The sequence below is a fragment of the Carassius gibelio genome, chromosome A4 (assembly GCF_023724105.1).
Source record: "Carassius gibelio isolate Cgi1373 ecotype wild population from Czech Republic chromosome A4, carGib1.2-hapl.c, whole genome shotgun sequence".
Classification (NCBI taxonomy): domain Eukaryota; kingdom Metazoa; phylum Chordata; class Actinopteri; order Cypriniformes; family Cyprinidae; genus Carassius; species Carassius gibelio.
In genome coordinates this window covers 3699264-3722354 of record NC_068374.1, presented here as the reverse complement: position 1 = coordinate 3722354, position 23091 = coordinate 3699264, and the positions used below count along the sequence as shown (strand labels likewise).

The following is a 23091-nucleotide window of genomic DNA, read 5'->3' as shown; positions in this document are numbered from 1 at the left end:
TAATGGGGGGTGCTGGCTAACAAGTTAAGCAAACCACTAAAAATGGATACTGATGCAGTAATCATATTGTACAGAAGTCTTACAATTTTAACCAGCAGCAGTTTTACCTTTAATAAATAACAAAATCTTACTATTCCACTATAAACTAAATGTCAATATTTAATAATAATAATAATAATATACACATGTAAATAACCTAAATATTTTATATTATTTTATATTATAACATTTTATTGTTATTTTAATTATAACTAAGGAGCAAAGAAATATATTATGATTGCAATAATCCAATTGTCCTGTAAAATAAATAACTAATGACAATAAAAAAGTAATGGTAATATTGTTTTTATAACAATTATATAACAAAGAATAAATAATGATAATATCTTTGTTGTAGTATTATTTAAATGTTAAACATAGTTTGTAAATCTTTTAACATTGTTAAAACCATTGAAAATGATTGCAGTAAAATAAAGTTAGTATTTTAATTATTATCATCATCATCTTCATTTTTATTAATCATTTTATTAAAAATCATTTTATTTCATTATAAATGCTGACTTTTTTAAGAGCAATAATATTCTTATATGTTTTTTTATTCATTTAACTGGTATAAATTAAAATACAAATTAAATTGATATTCATCATTATTATTATTATTATTATTAAAACATGCATACATTATTTAAGAGTGCAGTATTATTGTAATCATATTTCTTTACCATATTATTATTCAATTAATAAAAAAGATCATATTGTGGTTGCTATTACTATCAATTTATGTATTTTATTAAACGCTATGATTAATGTCAAATTTTATAATGTCAGAAACTCTTGAAGTTGATTTCAGTCTTGTGAGGAATCAATTATATGTATGATACAAAAATGAATTCAAATCTAATCTCAAATTGATTTATCAATGCATTTTATTTCTTCACAAAATCAAGAGAAAAATGTATTAAATTTCACAAACACGATTAATGAAGAACTTTTCAATTAAAAGGACATTTTTGAAAGAAATAATACAAATGATTGATATGACACTTCTATAAAAATAAATGTAGATAAACTGTCTCTCTCACACACACATTCACACACACACATTGATCTCTCTGTCATTAGGAGGATTTCTGACACATTTATTCTGTTATTTCAGTGATAGACATTCATTCAGCTGTAGTATTAATGTCATGAAGAGACAATAACATCTCACTGTTACTGATTTATCATTCAGCTCAAAACATGATGGGAAGAATCTTTCATGAGTCACTTCTGATTCATCAACACAGTTTCACTGATGATCCAGCAGAATAAACCCTAAACCCAGGATAGAGCGGCTGAGTGAATGTGGTCTGTACTGTGTGGATGAGGCTCATTGTGTTTCTGGAGACGCTGTAGAAGGACAGAGTTCCTGCTCTGTGATCCACATACACTCCTATTCTACTGCCAATGGACTTCACAGGGAGAACAGTCACTATGTTATTGTGTATGAATGAGTAACTGATGGGAGAGCAAAACAAACTCCAGGACTGATCGTTAAATCCAAACCAACACTCAAAACCCCGTCCCTTCCTGGTGATGCTCTTATATGACACTGATATAAACACACATCCACTCCACTCAGTCTCCCAATAACAGCGCCCACACACACTCTCTTTACACAACACTTGAGGACACTCATCAAATCTGTCTGAGTGATCAGGATACAGCTTTTTCTGTCTCACATCTGTCACCTTTCTGTTCTCCTCAGACAGAATGAGTTCAGTGTGTGCTGTGTTTGGATCCAGTGTGAGAAAACAGGCATCTAAACACAAGAACAGTGAGATTAATTACAACAACAATCACTACAGCTGTGTGTGTGTGTGTGTGTGTGTGTAGGTGTGAGACCTCATATTTAGACAATTCAATCATCAATAGAAGACATTGTATAGTTGAATCCTTCATAAAATATCTCAAGTGAATTGAGTTCTTGATAGAGAGACCAATCCACTTCGATTGTGTGAATAAATAATTCCCATCTGGCTACCACATCCTGCAGCATGTGTATAAAAGGCAGCAGGTGCACCACATTAATTAATATTTTCACTTCAGAGCCAAGCGTTGGTGTATCAGTACTGCTCTCCCCTCTTCAAATGATTGCAAAAGATGAGTATATATATTTTGTGGAGACAGTCAGACTTGGAGTGTGCGGTGGCCAACTCCAGCACCTAAGAGCAATCTCTAAAAGAGCAACACGGGTGATCACGTCTTTTTAAAGATGTCTTATCACCTGTGTGTTTCTGGATGTAGTTGTTTCCTGGAGCCACAGGATGGTCACGATTGCTGCCTCACATGTCTGGGCATTCAGCACGCTGAGTAAACATTCGTGGATGGTGCATATTTTCTTTGTAGGGACATGAACATCATGGAGTTGCATAAAAGACTCCATTACATCAAGTGAGGCGGAGTCCCTCTGCCGCGATCCAGCACCCAGTGCGCCACTGCGTCCCATGAAGTCAGAGGTGATTTGAGGATTATGGTGAGGGTGATGCTGTTGAAAGCTTTATCCAGCAGTTCTCAGCAGCAAAGAAGACTGAGGCAATTAAACATCGTGTGCCGTTAGTGCAAGAGGCCCTGAGACCGGCACTCCGGACATGGAGGAGATTGCTCATCGGGAGATAGTGACCACACCACTCCCTCCCCCGGACCTGCAGCCAGAGGTATGCAAAACTTCAATAAAAGAGCAGTTTCCTCGGTCTCAAGAGGAAGAGAGTCATGAACCATGCATCACGAGATCACTTCCCTCCTCTCTTGTCAGTGGGCAGCAGTGGGTTGCCCAAGAGCACCCCTCTACTGACCAGTTTTGAAACCAGGTAAGGGCTGTAGCACTCGAGTCCCCCCTTCATGTCATCACACGCAAGGCTGTCACAAGCCTTAAGCCGGGCTCCTACATTTTCTTCCGCAGGAGGAGGAATCAGGTGTGTGTCACACTTCACACCTGACTCCACCCTCTGCTGTCACAGGCCCTGGGGTGGGTCCCTGTGTCCTACCATGCTGACCCACTGTGTGTACGTAAGCAGTTCCGTTTGTTCCACTGGCACGGTCTCTCTGAGCCTGGTTAGTTCTTCCTAGTCCATCTCAGTGGCTCTTGAGGACCATCAGACTCGACTATGAGATTCAGTTCACCTGGTGTCCCCCCAAGTTCAGGGGCATCAGGTTCACATCAGTCAAGGCTGTTGATGCCCCTGTCTTGCATGCTAAAATCGCAGTCCTTCACAGGGTTCTACAGCCCTTACTTCATCGTGCCTAAGAAAGGCGGTGGGTTTACAACCGATCCTTGATCTGCTTAACCATGCACTTCACAAGCTGTTGTTCAAGATGTTGATGCAGAAGTGCATTTTGAAATACATGGTTCCCCTAGACTGGTTTGCAGGAATCGACCTGAATGATGTATACTTTCATGACTCAATCCTCCTGCGATACAGGCCATTTCTGCGATTTGCATTCAAGAGTTGGGCATATCAATCCTTTGGGCGGTCCCAGTAGCATCGCGTCTTTACCAAATACCAAAACTTTCAACCCGTGGCCAGATCTTGGGCCAGATCTCTGGTTCCCGAAAAACTCATGCTCCTTCCGACAGCCCCTCCCTGGCCAAATCCTCTGAGGAAGGATCTGCTTTCTCAGAGATGGGGCACCCTCTGGCACCCGCGTCCGGACCTGTGGAAGCTCCACGTGTGGTCTCTGGATGGGACACAGAGATTCTAGGTGACCTACCCAGGGAGGTAGCACTTCACTATCAATTCAGCATGTGCCCCTTCCACAAGATGAGCCTGTGCTCTAAAGTGGAACCAGTTTATTGAATGATTTTACTCTCATCACGAGGACCCCTGGAAATGTTCGATCAGTGCCGTGCTTTTCTCCTTGCCGGTTCCTTAAGGGGGCCAGGAGGTTAAATCCTCCTAGGTCACCCTCCCTACCCTCTTGGTATTTGGGTTTGGTGCTGAGAGCCCTACAAGCTGCCCCATTCAAGCCTTTGTACCCTCATGTACTATTCATGACTTCGTGCGCCTCGATCAAGAGGTTGGGGAACCTGCAGCCATATTCAGTTAGTGAATCATGCCTTGAGTTTGATCCAGCTGACAGTGCAACGCTGAGTCCTCCAGCACTCCGGGGGCCAGACGTGGCAGAACATCAGGCACTAGGCCTTTCAGCCAATGAATTCCTTGAGATCTGGTGTATTGCTAGTGCCTAAAAGAGTGACCCTGTTGTTATACCATGTGTGTATGTCAAGGATACAGTTACTAGGGCCGTGTTTCCCCAGGCAGACTACATATTGCGCCTCATAGGAAGGGTCAAGGGGCTTACTCAGAGCACTGGAGGGGGCAGCACCTGTTGTGCTTTGGTAGGGATCCCAATTCATTGGTCATCACCAACGTGAGAGTCTTGGTTATGTATATGTAACCCCCATTCCCTGAAGGAGGGAATGCAGAGGTCATGTCCCTTCGGCACAGTTGCTGTACCACCGCTGAGCTGCTGGGTCACCAGCTCGGTTCCTTAGTGAAAATATGGATTAATGTGGTGCACCTGCTGCCTTTTATACACGCGCTGCGGGGTGTTGCAGTCAGATGTGAAATATCGCATGGCAATGTCCATAGGCTCATTTAGTTACATTTAGTCTTTATGTACAGTTGATGACGTTATGACAGCTGTAGAGAAATTCTTTGGTCCTGTAGGAGCTTCTCAACTCACTGATGAGTAGTGATGTATGGTTTGTGAACGAATGGCTTGATTTAACCATTTCTTCTTAGTGAACCGGTTGAACCAGTTCACCAAATCGAACTGAATCGTTTGAAATGGTTTGTGTCTACAATAAGCATTAATCCACAAATTACTTGTTAACTTAACTTTTTGGCTGACACTCCCTCTGTCAAAATATTTCATTGAAAAGTATGCATTTTATTTATTCACAGGCTATATGGTTGAAATAATATTTTAGTTCAAATCTTTACGTAACATTGTTTAAAAAAATGCTTTATTGACTAACGTTTCATAGACCTTTAGTTGTTATGCTTTAAAATCCCATGCCATTTGTAATTTCACTGTATTTTCATCTCCTAAATTACTATCCCAATTCTATAATGTTAAAATTAATTCAGGCCGATGGCATGTTTTATGTTATTATTTACTTTTATTTTTAGAATAATTGTAGCCTATGTAAATGGGTGAATCAAAACAAATATGAAAACTTTTTAACTGCAGGCCTACAGGTTACAAATCATTACATTACAAATATTTGGATCGTCCCTTATTCCTACCCTTATTTTCATAAAGAATAAATATCTATTTTCTTCAAGAATAAAGATTATAAATAAAGAATAAAATTAGCCCTTATTTTCCATTTCTGAGTTAATTTGCAACTCTAATGATGATGTGACTCCCCTGACATTGGCATGTTCCTCAAAAAGAAATAAAAAATAATAATAAAAAATTTGTTAGAGCTGTGAGTGAAAGTGAAAGTGACGTGACATTCAGCCAAGTATGGTGACCCATACTCAGAATTTGTGCTCTGCATTTAACCCATCCGAAGCGCACACACACAGAGCAGTGAACACACACACACTGTGAGCACACACCCGGAGCAGTGGGCAGCCATTTATGCTGCGGCGCCCGGGGAGCAGTTGGGGGTTCAGTGCCTTGCTCAAGGGCACCTAAGTCATGGTTTTGAAGGTGGAGAGAGAGCTGTACATTAGGCCACGACTTCCCCTATGTGAGCGATTAATACATTAAAAATAGAAAAAAAAGTAGGTGCATGGTTTCTGAAGTGGAAAACAAATATTCAATTAAATTCAATTCAAGTTTATTTGTATAGTGCTTTTTACAATACAAATCATTACAAAGCAACTTTACATAAAATTATGTTTCTACAATATTTAGTAATAGCTTGTAAATGGTGACTGTCAGTTTTTTCACGTATGACAGGATTTTTAGAAAAGACAGTCAGCCAGACGATGAACATTATTAATATTATTCATTAATAATTATTATATGATGCAGTCACACTTGTAGCAATATTTGTTAGTTCTGTTTACTGATTCAGGGTTATACAGCTCGTAAAAAATAATATGATGAAAAAGTCATGATAACATATTATTAATTAATAGAAATAATTAAAGCAATTAAAACCTTTTTTTTTATACCATATTCAACTTGAATTTCAGTAATATTAAACTGACTTTAAAATCTCAAGCAGTTTATAAGTTGAATTGGTAAAATGTCACAGTGCATGTTAAATATCCTAAATAAACTTGAATCTTGCATAGTATCCAAAGACCTTGATTGCATGTTAGCATAAAACTAACAATATATTTTGACTTTTATACAATTCCTGTATAAAATGTGACAGCAAAATTTAACAAATTTATCAGAACAAAACAATAATTAATTATATATATAATTCTAATGGATAAATATAATTGCAGTGTATAATAGGCTTATAAAAACAACAACAAAATAGTTACAAATAATTTTAAGCGAAACGTAAGGTAAGGTTGGGCTTATCTCTCTCATTTGGGAGAAATCCAAACATTTCTATATTTGTGATGTTGCATGACGGGAAAAAAAATCATAATGAGCAAAAAATATGCCAGTGTACTGCTGCTCTTGCTTGTTTCCGAATCGAAGTTTAAATTAGATTGCATATCCAGTAGTGTTTGTCGATCATACTGTATGAGAGTCTGTACTGTCTGATCAAAAATAAGTATCCTAAGTAACACAAATAACACAAAATAACACGAAAAACAGCAAAGTTTGCACAGAGCGCCCATCATAGCGGCACACAAGAAGTGAACATTTGTGAACAAATCTGGATGTCCACCTACTGTATAGGAGTTTAATTCCAGAAAATTGACAGAGAGGCAGCCGTGGCCAGGGGCGGACTTTACCATTAGGCAAAGGTCGGCAATTGCCTTGGGCCCCGAGCTACCTAGGGGCCCCCAAAATGCCCCATTAACTTGCTTAAAGATTTTTATTTTTTTTTACTTCGTGCAAAATATATATTTCTAAAACTCCATTTGCGAAAAATGGCATCAAATCATTAGTGTCGCAGACAGGAGGGCCCCCCCCACCTCACTACATTGGACTATTCCATTATTTCACTTACTGCGCATCTGCGAAAGTGACAAGGCTGTAATGCGCCAAAAAACTGACGAAGAAGAAGTGATTGACAGTGATAGACATTGTGTACAGAGAGAGAGTGTTGACAGTAAAAATGAAGCGAAGCGGTGCTGAAAAAAGGAAGAAACAGGAGGAAAGCAAAAAGTTTTTAGCAAAATTGATGAGTAATAAGTACTAGCATTCACTAGCCGCATTTCCACTGTCGGCCCAGTGCGAGCCAGGGCTTAAAAGAGGCCGTTTGTTTGCATGCTTTGTTATATATTCAAATTCAAAATCATCGATGTTTTAATTATAGAATTGATTTAATTTATCAGGACTCAAAATTAATCACACATAAATACACTTATTTCTATTTTATTTATTTATTTTTAACGCTTATGAAAATAGCCTGCTTATTCAGTCGAGTCTGTTTCTGTTTATTAGCCACAGTATAGCCGTCACATTTAGAATGAATGATAATATCTCTATTTTTATAAAAGCTCCTGAACAAAAAACATTATTAGGCTACATTTTTTTATGATAGGCAACGTGAGATAAACTCTCGAGACGAGGCTTGTGAAAGATAATATAAGTTACTTAATACACTATTGTGATAGAGAATAAGAAGCTGACGTCTGATTTCTTCAAGCGGTCTTATTTTACCATGTTTACTATGGTAACATGTTTAGCGTGCATATCTTTTTCATCGCTTATACATATTTCTGCCTTGTATGGTGATTATCCACATTGGACCAAGTTATTTCAAACACTCGCTGCTGACTGAAAGAGAGTTTTGAGCTCAACTTATTTTTTTAAAAAGTGTTTAATGCTGGTGTTAAAGCTGTTATCTTTCTGAAATGATCCTCGGCGCAGACTCGCTATTTTTATAAAAGCTCCCGAACAAAAATCATTATTATATTTTGATGATATGCAACGTGGAGCTAAACTCTTGAAAAGAGACGACAGATAAAATGTTACTTAATAAATACACAATTGCGATAGAGAATAAGAAGCTGACGTCTGATTTCTCCAAGCGGTAATATTTAACATGTTTACTGTGTAACGTTAATGTTTAGCGTACATAGTCTTTTACATCGCTTATAAATATTTCTGCCTTGTTTAGTGATTATAATCCACATCGGATCAAGTTATTTCAAACACTTGCTGCTAACTAAGGGTGAGTTTTGAGCTCAACTTATTTTAAAACGTCTTTAATGCTGGTGTTAAAGTTGTTTTCTTTCTGAAATGATCCGCGCTGACGCTCTCCAGACACGGAGAAACTCCGCCTTTGTTCATAACCACTCCTCTAGCCCCAGCTGGCCCGCTTTGGCCCAAGGTTTTAGTCAGGCCAAAAAACCCTGGCCGTTGGCCCCGAGGAAGCCCCGGCGAGGCACGATCAAGCCCCGGAAGTGACAGTGGAAACGCGACTGGCCCTGGCACGCACTAGCACGCCGGTCTTAGCTCGATAGTGGAAACACGGCTATTCTGACCAATTTGTTACACTTGAACTTGAAGATGACCAAGCACTCTGGCCAAAACATCTCACTGACAAAGAACGCTGCTTAATAGTGCAGAGAGGCCCTGTTCAGAGCAAGGATAGAATTTATCCTTTTTATTTTTCTTCTTTTTTTCTTACAGATACAACTCCAGATGTCTATACATCATTGCTGTGTGAAGACTGCTGAAGAGAAGTAACAAGTAGGGCTTTTTTTTAAATAAGGATTGACAAAAGGAGGGAAACGAGATGTAGAGGGCCCCATGTCTGTGTTTGCCTTGGGCCCCAAAATGTCTAAATCCGCCCCTGGCCGTGGCACCATGGTTTTGTTGCCAAATCAGTTTTCTGTTTTCTTCCACTGTGTAGCATATGCACTCGATTTAGACTCATATGTTAATAATTACAGTTACTAGCTGAAAAAAAAAAACTATTATTAAAAATAGAATAAAAGATTTGGAACTTGTGAACATGTCTGATACATATGTGTATATATTAATGTTTGTCACAAAATAACATATTAAGATTAAGGCACAGCCTTTATTTATGAGATTAAAGCCTAAAATAGTGACGCACATGGTTTATTTGGAATATACAGTATTTTTAAACTATAATATTCCCCATGAGTTGAAAGGCTGCGCTAAAAATAACACTCATAAAAAAACAGTTTGTCAACTTTATGCAGAGATTTGTCAACGATCAGACCAGCTGAACAATTTTTTATTTTATTTTATTATTTTGATTATGGTTAACTGACAAATACATATAAGCTTATGTTCATAACACATGTAGGGTAAGACGGGACAAGATGACACTTCACTCTCACCCTAATTTTTTTTTTATCATAGACAGCATTTTTGTCATTTAATCTCATTATCAATGTTTATGAATTAAGTCAGTTGAAACTGTTTTGAGGTTGATTTAGTTTTGTGTCACTTAAAAATCTGTAACTGTATTTTGACATTGTTTTTGACATTGTGTATTTGAAAAGTAGGGATCTGTGAACGCATTAATATTTTCAGACTTGTGAAGTAAACAATAATTTATTTATAAGTGAAATTATAAAATTAGACCCCTAAGAATTGGCACATAATTTAGGTTTAAATGTAATAGTTATTATAATTCAAAAGTAGCTTTCAGTTGATTCTCTTGGATTCTGGTTATTCAGCTAATTTGCCAAAAACACCTTGTTAGAATAATTTAGTATTCTTAGAAATGGTTAATGTTTCATAAATAAATAATTAATAAATATTAATATAAAACGTTATAAGTGTTAATTTACTTGGTGTGTGGTTTTTAAGAATAAATATGAAGCTATATTAGCCCTTTAGTGCTAATTTGTTTATTTAGTTGTCATAGCTCAAATGTCAAATTGTTCTAATTCTTTCCCATATCAATTTGGCTGATGCATCATTGTCATCATCCTATATATCCGAGGTGGACAATCTACAGACCCTGGACACATATGGCCCACTCAGTGTTGCCAACTTGGCGACTTTGCCGCTAGATTTAGTTACTTTTCTGACCCCCTTATTATTATAATTTATGCGCAGATACTGGTTTGATAGATGTATGCATGTACACATTTTATTCACATTCCCATAATTCATATTCTAGGCTTGACTATTTTTTTCCTCCCATGGAAACTCTAATACATGCTATTATTTTATCCAGATTAGATTACTTTAATGTATTGTACTTGAAAGTTTCAGTCTCTATTCTCTCTTCTTCTGCTTGTTCAAAATGCTGCCGCTTGATTGATTTATTTTAAAAGCAAAATTAAAATGAAAAAAAAAAATGTAACATCAAAAAAAGTTTTAATGCAGTTCCCTTTCATAGGTCACTTCGATGCTGCGGTGACGTCACCACGTATGGGAATACCTTCGGTGTGACGAATGTCTGAAGCCCTATACCATCCCGCCAATCCTATTGGCCAAATAGAGCATGGCACCACCCTACGCATGCGCACGCATCATATACCTGGGTACCGCGTGCCATTTCGCTCAGATTTCATTCCTTCAGGAAAAGCGAATCATCTGTGCCCTAATCATTTCGCGTTCTCCAGCGATTTTCATCGAGCAGTGTTTAACTCCTCTTCGCGGACGCGATGAGTTTCCGAAAATGCAAGGAGCCATGTACCAGGTACATCACGGCGGGTGACACTCATGACAGGTGCGTAGTAGGTCTTGGTTTGCATCACGCACAGACACGCTTAGCGGCCTTTCTTCCTGTCCCCATTGTGATGGCCTGCGGCTCAGAGTACTGTGCTCTAGGGTGGAAGTATTTTCCGATGTCACCCTCGAGTCTAACCCCCGTCATGTCACCTCTGCGACTGCCGAGGCACCGCACGAGGCGATAGCTTGGGGTGACACTTGCGACATGGATTTCATGGACAGCGCAGCGCTGGAATATTCTCCACATCGCTTGCTCTCCCCTACCCTGCTGCAGAATAAAAGTTATATTGAGCCTGTCTTCTTCTCTAATGAGGATTTACAGCCCACCCCGGAGGCATGCACCGCCATCTCCTTCGGTTGTGGATGCTATGATGACGACGTTCTATCCACCGCGGCCTCGGGGTCTGAGGACTTCGCGGCCGACACTAGCCCTCTCCCTCCTAGCGGACAGGAGAGGCTTGTTTCCCCCTACTACAGTGAGCTGTTGGACGTGGTTTCTTGCGCAGTGGGTAAATTGGGGTAGACTGGGAGGTTGAGAAGGCCGAGGCCCAACCTTCTTCTAAGCTGGACGACCGTTTTTTAAGTAGTTTTTAACCACCGTTTCTGATATGGCGAACAATGGCTACACAACAATGCCCCCGGTGGAAGAGACTCTCGCCGAAAACCTCGCGCCTAATTCGGCCGTGGCATGAAAGATTCGCCCCCTTCTTCCTTCGGAGGCGTGTCGAGTCACGTCTAGCCTGGTGGGGAAATCCTACATGGCTGCTGGCCAGACGGCTGCTTCGCTCCACTCTATGGCGGTTCTTCAGGCCTACCAAGCGGAGCTATTGAAGGAACTTGAAGAAGGGGAGGGCATCACGCCAGAGGCAGTAAAAGAACTGTGTAGAGCAACGGATTTGGCGCTAAGTGCTACCAAGCATACCGCTCGTGCAGTGGGCTGTTCCATGGCCGGTTTAATTCCGGTTGAGAGCCACCTCTGGCAACACCTTAATACTGGAAAGACCTTTATTTATTTATTTATTTATTTATTTATTTTTGTTAATACTATCGTGTCCAGTGTAGAAAAAAATCACTGGGTTCTGTTGTTTTTTGTTGGATCGCGCCACTCGTGTCTGGTGTAGACCTGGCATGCATTTTTTAATGGGTTATGTTACAGCCCTGTTTGCTCAGTAAACAGATCGATAAAGTTCTTAAAGATTTCAAAATCATTCAAAATCAGATACTGATAATGTAGCACTGTAAGATTACGTTAGTTTGAATGCATTATTGCGAAAGCGATTGTGTGTGAATGTGTTGCATCTGTTTAAATCATGCTTTAACCTGAAAATAATCAGTAAAAGACTGACAAACAGACAAACTCCTTGAGAACTAGACTGTAAAATCCCGCTCAACTATTGCTGTCATTATAACCTTCTGACCAAGCCATAGCTAAATATGTTTAACATGAATACTTAAACTTCATAACAGACTTACATCTGCATCCAAACTCAAGCTACTGTCAAATTTGCATTTCTCAAAGACGAGAAAATTTAATATTATTTATATTGCAGACTGCACTGCAAACATTTAGGAGCAAAAATGCATTTAAACTCGAAAGAAATACAGATTTGAAATTAATTGTGATAATTATCGATAATTATCGATTGACTGATGTGAACAATTTTATTGTAATACATTTTTTGGCATATTGCCCAGCCCTAATACATCTCATCAATTTACACAATATGTTTTATTTGTGAACTGATGTTCAACTGTTCTTTTAATAGTCAACTTGTGTTCATTCATCAGTCATCATGGCAGCAAAAGTTATTCTAGAAGAATCAGTGCACAATAATTTTAGAAATTCAAAAATTTATTGAAAAAACTATTTTGTGTGGAACAAATAAAAGTGTTGCACTAAATATGGTATAATGTTACTCATGGTATTTGTATTATAAAATACATTCATTAAAAACATTCATGAATGTGTTTAAATAGAAGTGTATACTATCAAATTAAAATACATTTATTTTAAATGTATTGCTTTTTTTTAATAAGGCAACAACATACGTTACAATAGGACAAAACAAAGTGCAGCATGAATTTTTTACAATGTGTTTATCCGACTGAAGCACGACATTCTGTAAACCAGATGCACACACTGTAAGCCCTTCATGTTAAAAAGTGAAGTGCAAAGTACATAGAGAATAGACATTGATGTGTAGTGTATATGTGCAACAGTTATTGAGCCTTTCTTTTAACAGTTTAAAATTTCAGTTACTGTGCAATTAATGTTAAAATGTTAATCTTAAAAACAATTTATAGTCTTTTCGTTTTGTTCTCAAAGACACCAAATAGCAAGTAAAAACACAACTCTGGTAATTTAAAGTACTTTTTGCAAATTCATAGACATGCATTTATAAATCAAGTATAATAATGGGAACACAGAATTATCTTCCAGAGAGCTTTACTGAGCTGACAGTCATAACCAAACGTGACTAGGGTTTAAAGGCTGAAAGACTGAGTGACAGACACAGCAGAGAAAAGAGTTAATTTTAACTTAAATGTAAGGACTTAGATATTCATATGTAGCTCACATTAAGCTGCACAACATTTTCACAACTTATACATTTATACTTTGGAATCATGGCGGAATATCCTGTGATGTCCACTTCGCAGGGCAATTACATTCGAAAAGAACAAAATTCTGAAGTGATAACAAAAACGTACAAACGTGCAGAGCAGGAGGGCTTGAGGACTGGAATTGAGAACCGCTGCATTAAGCTATAGTATGGCTTCAGAAGTAACACAAATTAATTTGCACAATCAAAAAAAAATCTCTGATTTGGATCGGCCCTCTCTGAAAAATACTCGATCCAAGAAAAATGGCAGTATCGGAACAATACTCGTGCCTGTGTTTGCATATCAGATTGGAGCATCATTAGTTTCAAGTAGGGCTGGGATAAACTATTATTTTTTTAAACTATTAATCTAGCGATTATTTTTTCGATGCATCGATTAATCTAACGATTAATTTTTCAGACCGATTCGATTTCGATTATCTCCTCATTGACTACTATCAATTTATACATGTTGATTTACATATATTGCAATGTTAAGGAATTCATGTTTTTTTCCATTCAGATATGTTTATTGCTCTTAAAATTACGAAATAAAAGACTGACTAAGAATGCATTACTTTGCACTTGTATAGATAGCATTCAATAAAACCTTGAAGCCTTAAACACATAGTTTACTGAAACAAGCTTACTGAACACATAGGGCCTAGCTTGCTGAAAAAAAGTTCTTCTTTCAGATGAAAATAACAACAACTTGATGTCTAGCATTCAATAAAAAAGGTGAACCAAAATACTTGTTTAGAGCAATTGAAAGAATACAGTAACCAATGTAAACTTGAGGGCTTTAAGCTAATACAGAGAGTGCTTTTCCAAAAAAAAAAAAAAATAATTTACAGTGGGAGCCAGCAGCCTGTCATGGAGAAGAAAAAAATCTCAGAATGCTCCACGTGAAATTTTGGCATTCCGCCCTTTTTCTATCGTGTCTAATGATTTTGGTTAATACGCATGAGGGAGAGAGAGAGAGAGCGCGCGCAAGACAGCGGTCGTGTAGTTTGAATACTGTGAGTGTGCGAGCGCGCGTGAAACTTTGGCGTTTCGCACTTTTTCTATCGTGTTTAATGATTTTGATTAATATGCACAAGGGAGAGAGAGAGAGCAAGAAGCGCTCATGTTGTTTGAAGAATGTGAATGCGCAGCCGAGGCTTTCTCTCGTACGTGCCCTGTCAGGCGCAGCAGTCATTCTATTCTACATCACTCACCGATCAGTCAAATAAGGCTTTGACAGCCGCCAAAAAAAAGATCAATAAGGTAAACGTTTTGCAAATGTTTTTTAGGGAAATAAAAACAGATCGACGAATCGATGCGCTTATTTTGCGTCGACTTATTTTTTGCGTCAACGTCATCGATGACCTCGAGGCATTGTCCCAGCCCTAGTTTCAAGCCATCGTAGGTTTGATTTTGACTTGACAAATTGGTGATTTCTAAATGAGTGAGATGTTTGTTTGCTTTTTTTATGGTTTATTTTTGACGTATATGCCTTTAATTAAACAGGACAGAAGAGAGCTGCGGAGTTGGGGTGGGGGTCCTCGAGCCAGCATTTGAACTCAAGATGCCTGTAGCGCAACGGAAATATATGTCCACATGCTGCCCACAAGGCTATCGGCTAACTAGAGCTCCTATTAAAAGCCATTATTTTCTCATTCAGACTGATTTGAATGATTACTCATGTGAACCAGTATTAGCAGATCATTACCACATCCAATACTGTGATGGAAGTATTGCCTCGTCACGTGGCTTCAAACCCAGCACACTTATTAGGGGTCAGAACCAACTCAACAAACTCAATGGAGACATGGTCTCCTACTGTAACTTTATCTTCTGCTGTCACTGTTGGACAGTGTTACTTCACAAAAAAGCTATTTATATCTTATGCTTCAATAGCAAAAAAAGATGGCATTGAATTAAATGTTGCATTTGACCAAATAATGCAAAATGACAGAACAGTTCTGTAACTATAAGACTGTTGCTCGCTGATATGAGGATGCTGATGTTCTACAGAGAAAAGTTATTATTGAGTCTTACTGGGTTTCCAACCTTGGCCAAAAAAAAAAAAAAAAAAAAATAATAATATTATATATATATATATATATATATATATATATATTTATTTATTTATTTATTTATTTATCAGGGGTGTAACGGTTCACAAAATTCACGGTTTGGTTCGATACGATACACTGATGTCACGTTTCGGTTCGTTACGTTTTAGATACAGCAAAATTGACCCGCGGGTCATGTGACTAGAACTAACCAATCAGCTTCATCCTTTCCTGTAACAACGTTGAAAGCTCAGCCAAGATGAAGGAACAGCTGATCATAGTTGTATATGGATTGCAATATTGAAATAAATTTAGTAGCAGAGCTAGCCTACTGCAAGCCATTTTTAGAGCAGCAAATCCATTTATCCTTTGCTGAAATTTCCACGTCTTCATGGAGAGAGCAGGTCATTGTTGCTTAGCAAAGGCAGACGCCTCAGGGGTGCTTCTGCCCAAGCGCTTTGGAAAGGAGGAGAAAGACGTGCCTAGCGTTTTCCATGCGTTTTTAGGCGCGATATGTGAACGGCCCCTAGGGCGCTCGCTCACTCAGCACGCGCTGAAGGCTCGTTGCAAAATGTCTAATGCATTTAACAGACCAGAAATAGAAGATCCTCCAATAACCAACAGGTCTGGTGTCTGGGTGCACTTTGGATTCCCTGTAAGCTATAATGGTGATGATAGAATGAATGGTAAATAATAAGGTCTCATATCCGCGGCTATAACGTAAATGAAGCCTACCAATCGCAACGGTGATGTCTTTTGCCCTGTTTGAATCCGTTGGAAATATCTGTCTAAATGCTGCGGGGATAGTTTGTTGCGTGTATGTTTCTCCTTTTTTCGTCTTTTCCTAGATACTGACACACTAAGGTGATGTAGGCGTAAATTATTTGATGTTTCAAGTATTCCCGCTGGTCTTTTTTTTTCCTTTTTTTCTCCGCTGGTGTACCCTATTGTCATGTAGCAGATGCAACATACCGTTGTTTTTTTATCCACCACTCTCTTGCCATCACCATTATAGATTACAGGGAATCCAAAGAGCACCCAAACACCAGACCTGTTGGTTATTGGATGATCTTCTTTTTCTGGTCTGTTAAACGCATTGGCTATTTTGCAACGAGCCTTCAGCGCGTATTGAGTGACATACACACACATATACATATATATATATATATATATATATATATATATATATATATATATATATATATATATATATATATATATATATATATATATAATCCAAAGCAATTTACACTTTTTTTTTACCTTAAAAAAAATATTTTTTTTGTTGGAATTGAACCTACAACCTTGCGGTGCTAACACAATGCTCTTCCACTTGAGCCACAGAAACACTTATTTCACTTAACTAAATGTTTAAGCAGCCTTTTAATAGTGACACTGAAGTTGTTTGTTGTACTAGTTGGTATTAAGGTTTTAATAAATTGTTTAGAATATGAGGAGAATATGTTGATCTCATGAGTTTATCTTTTTTTTATTTTACACTCAAACTTGTGTTTTCTTTGTACACAGGCATGAAAGAGGTTTATGCAAGTTTTATATGTTATATGTGTTACTTGCTGACCCACTAATGTAATGAGTTTTGAGAAATGGTTTAGATTATAGGTCAAATGTTTGTTAAATGTTTTTAGAAATTAATGAAAAAAAAATTATATATATATACAGTCTGTACAGTATAACAACTATTAAGCCTATGGACAGTCCCCATGAACCACAGATGCAAGTATGTGTGTGTGTGTTTAGACATACATTTCTGTAGTCCTGCTGTAATCCTGGATTTTCCTCCATGATTCACACTAGAAAACACACACAGAATCACATTTAGTTGGTAAACAAATTGCTGTTGCTATGTAGTTGCTAACGTACATGATGTGGTTGCTTTGATATTGATAATATGTGCAGGGTAGTTGCTGGGGTGTTGCTATGCAGTTGCTAGGGTATGTGGGGTGATTGCTTGGGAGTTGCTATGTAGTTGCAAGGGCACTTGGCAGGTTGCTATGCAGTTGAAAACATGTTCTGGTTGGTTGCTATGTGGCTGCAAAAGTACACAACATGGTTGCTAAGGTGTTGTAGTGCAGTTGCTAGAGTACATGGGGTGGTTGCTAGTAGGGTTTATATCAACAATAAAGTCAGAATATGATTGATCCCAATATGAGACTGCACTGAATTTCACCTCAGCAGAATTCAGTGAAACAGCGGTTTATTAAACACTGCATTCTGTAGAACCATTTCTGACTGTAGTTAGAGCAGGCGGTCCAAGTCTGCATTATGAAGCGCCTCCAGAACTGTATAACAATATCAGTAATGGTGTGGGTTTCATGTTAACTTTGGGCACTCTTGACCCGATACAATATTCAGATTTGTGCATGTTGTTTTTAAACCCAAAATTAATAATGTACTCATTAAAATATATTTATATTGTAATGTCCTCATTATAATATAGGAATTAAATCATCTTCACATTGCTGGTGGGTGATCATTGCACACATTTTTTAAAACTAATTCTTCAATGCAGCTCACATGCACATATTTAGTCATACACATAGATCAAGCAACACAGAAACTTCAGAAAAGTGGGTGTGGCCAGTCAGAGGGTGAGGTAAAGTACTGATTTGTTGTTAATTTCTTTTGTCTGAGCAGTTTAGTTTAGATTTTACTAGAATAATAAAAGAAGACTGGTACTCTTTAAATCCTAAATACGGTTGCATCCTCTAAAAACTCCTGGTGAAAGAAAGTGAAAGTTGTGACATTTGCCAAGTATGGTAACCCATACTCAGAATTAGTGCTCTGCATTTAACCCATCCTAGTGAAACACACCCGGAGCAGTGGGCAGCTATATCCAGCGCTGGGGGTTCAGTGCTTTGCTCAAGCCATGGGTATTTAGAGTAGAAGAGAACTTTTCATTCAACCCCCCAATTCCTGCCAGCACCGAGGCACCTGTGACCTTCGGGTTACAACTCCAAGTCTCTAACCATTAGGCCACGGCAATGTTAATTTTGACAGGCATCATTTATTTAGTCTTAGTGTTAATCTTGAGACGAGAATGCTAAATGGTCTTAGTCACATTTTAGTTATTTGAGCTATTTTAATTGGAGTTTTCAAACAAAAATAGTCATTAATTCTTCTCCCATTAGACCAAATCAGTTAAGCTTATGAGAAATTTGAATCAAGGACTGAATTTGGAAAAACTGGAATAAATTATGAAATTTTTAAATTTTTGGGTGAACTATCCGTGAAAATGGAGCAAAAAGTATAGTTGTTCATCTATAGATAATAAATATAATTTACACATTTTGAAAGAGTGCAATAAGACATACTAAAGAGATACAAATGACAGTGTTTACTTAACATTTGTACATTTATTTAACATCTTTTGTTGGTTAACATTAATGACAAGGATATGGACTTAATTAGGAATGCTGTCCTTTTAAGAAGGAAGGCATGCATGTAATACTGGCACACATTCAGTTTCCACCCACCTGGAAACATTTAAACATTCATTTAATCCATAACTGACTGTATTTACGTGAGATATTCTACACATGACGGATATTTTGGATGCTTTTGGTGTATTTGAGCACTGAGAACTGATCGTGCACTGTATATGAGAAGTGAAGTAGTGGAGCGCACGTGAGAGTGAGCACTTCTATCAGTGTGATTTCTTCTATCCCACCTTCACTAACTTTAAACAAATCGACAATGAATTATGACTCCCAGGAAATACGGGATGTCTGGTCACCTTATCCCTACCACTTCGGGTGATGAGGCCATCATTTCAGATCGTTTGTTTGCGATTTGGTAGTCTATCCATCCACTGCAGCTGCCTTGACTAGATATGTGAACACCTTTAATCCGATTGCAATCCAATGACAGGGATGCACATTTTGAAGGACAAGACAGTAGCCTATAGGATGTATAAACATGTAATAACATTATAGTCCCTTCTTGTCATGTTAACAAAGATGCGGCATAAATAGTCACAGTTTTTATCATCAGATATTAGTTTTAGCTAGTCACATCTCGTCTTAGTTACATAAAAGTGTTCTTTGGCGAATATTTTTTGTCCTTGTCTTCATTGACGAAATTAACACTGGGCTACAGCTGCCCCAGAGACACTGAAAAGTTTAAACAATAAATCTTAACACCTCTTCCTGCTTAACATACTTGAATTTGCCCAGTGAGCAGTTTGGGTCCTTCAGTTTATCAGAGAGCAGCTTGACTCCTGAATCTCCAGGGTGATTATAGCTTAGATCCAGCTCTCTCAAGCATGAGGGATGTGAAGTCAGAGCTGAAGACACATAACAACAGCCTTCCTTTGTCACCATACAGCCAGACAACCTAAAAAAAAAAAAAAAACTTCAGCAGCAGTCCACATCACATTAGCTTGTTTGTTTTGTATATTATTACATTGTATCATTTTTGTATTGAACTGATTATTCAATAAAAAGTATTGTGCACATTTGCTGTTTGCTGTCTGATCTTGTCAGTGAGGTTAAATATGTAATATTCACAGAGACAGAACAGACTTTATGAATATAGACAATTAGCTTGTTTGTGTACTGAAAATCTGTTTATTTCATTTTAAAGATGACAGCGATGTGCTGAAGAGGTAGAAGCATAGAAACATGCTATTCACACAAGCCTCATTCATACTAATGTGCTCAAATGAGGACATCCTCAGACCTCACCATTAGTTCTCAGTCATTTGACTGATCTGATTTTACTGATGATTGTTCAATCATCCCTTCTGGTTGCAAATGACCATATTTAATATTAATATTTTACATTTCTGGACAATGATTTGATGTAATTTTTGTGCTTAATTCTACTTGTGAGAGTGGCATATTTACTCAACTTCTAATAGGGTATTTTCACACCTAGTTCGTTTAAGCTCTTCAAATGCTCTCAGAACAGTTCTTCTGTGATTTTAGACCCTCCTAAAGGAACCTTTCTTGGGGCCCATTTAATTAATTTTCCTGTTTTTTTTTTTATAATCTAGACTCCATTTTAATAGTTAAATTTAAAAATATTAATAAATAATAATTTCTAATTAACTGAAATCATGTATCTTACACAATTTAACAACAATTTATAAAAAAAAAAAAAAAAAAAAAATCCACAAAAAAAATATTTTAAGGCCTTAAATGTTATATTTTGTCTCAACTTCAGTATTATTTTTCTTTTACCAAATTTTGTTGGCCACTAATTTTGTGGATTTAATTTTAATGGTTTCATATAATTTTTATAATTGAACTCATCTCTAATTAACTTTAAAGTTGAAATTATTTTTCTTTTTTTTTAAATACTTCTGTATTTACATTTTTTTCTGGTAAATAAATTCCATTTGTATATGATATGACAGTTTTTCTTTAAAGTAACAGTCCAACGCTCATGAAGTGACTCTCAGAGCAGTTCTAGGGGTCGTGTTCATGTTCATGTCACATAGGCTGAAAACACAGTGAACATCATGCATGTTTCAGTATGTGTGCAATAAACAAAACCATGTGTCTGCACCTTTCATTCACACAGTGACGCAAAGAACATACAGGATTTATATTTAACCCCTTTGCGTGCAAACATCGCTGACGGCCCCAGTTTATTATTGTTTCACTTTCACAGCACATTAAACATCACTGTCTTACTTCATCTGGACAAACTGTGCATCAATGGAAAGTTTAAAGACTCAAGCTTCGATATTTGACCAATATTTTGATAAAACATTGTTGCAGTGACAGATATTTAGTGATTTATGTCAGGAGTGCAAAATAATAAATCCGTATTATGCCACATTTTGAATAGAAATTCACAACTCACTCATACTCAGTCACGTCAAGAGCGGTTTATTTGTGTTCACATAGACTCACTGAACAGCGTCAATAAGGATTTACAGACCAAAGATGCATATCTGCGGAGATATATGGATATATTTACTGATGTTTACTTCATATTTCTTCAGACAGAATCGTCATTTCTATTCATTTTCCACGGATTTACGCGATCAGATGATAAACAGCCTCTCCCAGCGATCTGTGTGTGCGTGCAGTAGTCACAGCTCGTGCGGTGTGTGACTCAGACTCTGATTGGGTCTTTCAAACGTCAATCTTAGAGTTTCATATCTGGACACCGCCCCATCGTGTCACATGCTTCCTGCACACTTCCTGGTAGTTATATGGCCAAAACAACACTGAAACACCTCTGTACACACGAAATATCCGAATAATAAACCCGCGATTACGATAGTAAAGCTTGGTATGAGAATTTCTTGAGATCTGGGGCGTTTTTATAAAAAAAATCGAAAATGTACATCGGAAATGCTAACTTGTGCAGCGATGAAAAAGGCTACAAATAACATATTTTTACAACAGTAAACGACCAAATTCCACCCCTGATCGCTAAAGGAAGTTATTATAAACACTCGATCGGGGTTTAAAGTGAGTTTTGAGTAAAAGTGTACTAATAATTTCATAAATTGTCAGATGTAGCTTGATGCTAACGTTAGCACCAATGCTACTAATAGCAGGTGCTTTTCTTCTTCATAATGCATTTTTGTCTCAATAATTCACGTAAGGTCGTAAGAAAATGTTTTGTTGTATTTTTATAGTAAGACTTTTGATAAATAAGGGCTAAATGCAAAGAGAGACTGAAGTGAGATCGCTGCTTTGTTGCTTTGTAAAGCCTGAAAAACCACAATCAAGGCTAATAAAGGTGGAATAAAAACAAAAGAATAATGATAAAAGAATAATGCGGATAATGTGTCATACTTGGCGGAGGTGTGAAAGAACCGTTTGGTGAGAACAATACAATCATGATTCGGGCAGTTTTCAACAGTGAAACATACACAAAGAGCACAGGAGAGTTTACATGTGAGATCTTACAGAGATGACAAGTGCCATAAATCAATCTGATTAGCCTTCTCTAAAAACACACATGACATGGCCTTAGAAAATATTTCATAAAATTCACAGTTTTACAGATTCGATTATGAAATTTTTTATGAAGTCTTGGAAGAATTGTGGCCTTAGCTACACTGTGTTTTCAAACTCATTTCCTACATCAACATTTTTTTAAATACATTTAAAACATATGTTTTTAATATTTTTATTTTTGTTTTTATGTTTGAGCTTATATATCTCTATTATCATAACAGTCTGAGTGATTCTGATTCCTGAACAGTAAACTTTAAAGTGTCAGCTTTGTGAACAAAGGTTGATTATGTATCTAGTCAGAAAGAATCATGAGCAGAAACCTTTTTATTTTGGGTATGTAATTTCGGTCTCCATGCCAAAAAAGGGGGGTTACTAGTAAGGGGTTAAAGCTCTAGATAAAGCTGTTCCTCACCCCCTTCCCTGTCCACTTCATCTTCCAAATTTTCTTGAAGGTCAGACTCCAGCATTGCACTGTTGCACAAAAAGCTGGGGTCTGAGGTCTTATGAAGTTGTGATATGAACAAGAAAGGGCCAGAGTTCCCTTTCAGTTGGTCACTCTCGACGTCACAAAGTCCCCACTTCACTTAGTCAGACACTGGGCTGTCAAAAGCCTCAATCCAGGCCCTAATGCTTTTTCCCACATGAGGAGGAATCAGGTGAGTGTTACACTTCATGCCCAGACTCCGCCATCTGCCA

General features: G+C 37.5%; 1 protein-coding gene across 2 annotated transcripts in view; it reads right to left on the bottom strand.

Annotated features, from left to right (window-relative positions):
- Nucleotides 1–914: 914 nt before the first annotated feature.
- Nucleotides 915–23091, bottom strand: part of LOC127967162 (NACHT, LRR and PYD domains-containing protein 3) — an 89679-nt gene continuing 67502 nt past the window's right edge. For both annotated transcript variants that reach the window (XM_052568305.1, XM_052568306.1), the window contains exons 8-10: nucleotides 19634–19807; nucleotides 17219–17265; nucleotides 915–1804 (exon numbers count right to left, since the gene is read on the bottom strand). In XM_052568305.1, coding sequence (XP_052424265.1) covers nucleotides 1281–1804; nucleotides 17219–17265; nucleotides 19634–19807 — 745 coding nt within the window. In that variant the 3' untranslated portion in view covers nucleotides 915–1280. The remainder of the gene's footprint in view (nucleotides 1805–17218; nucleotides 17266–19633; nucleotides 19808–23091) is intronic.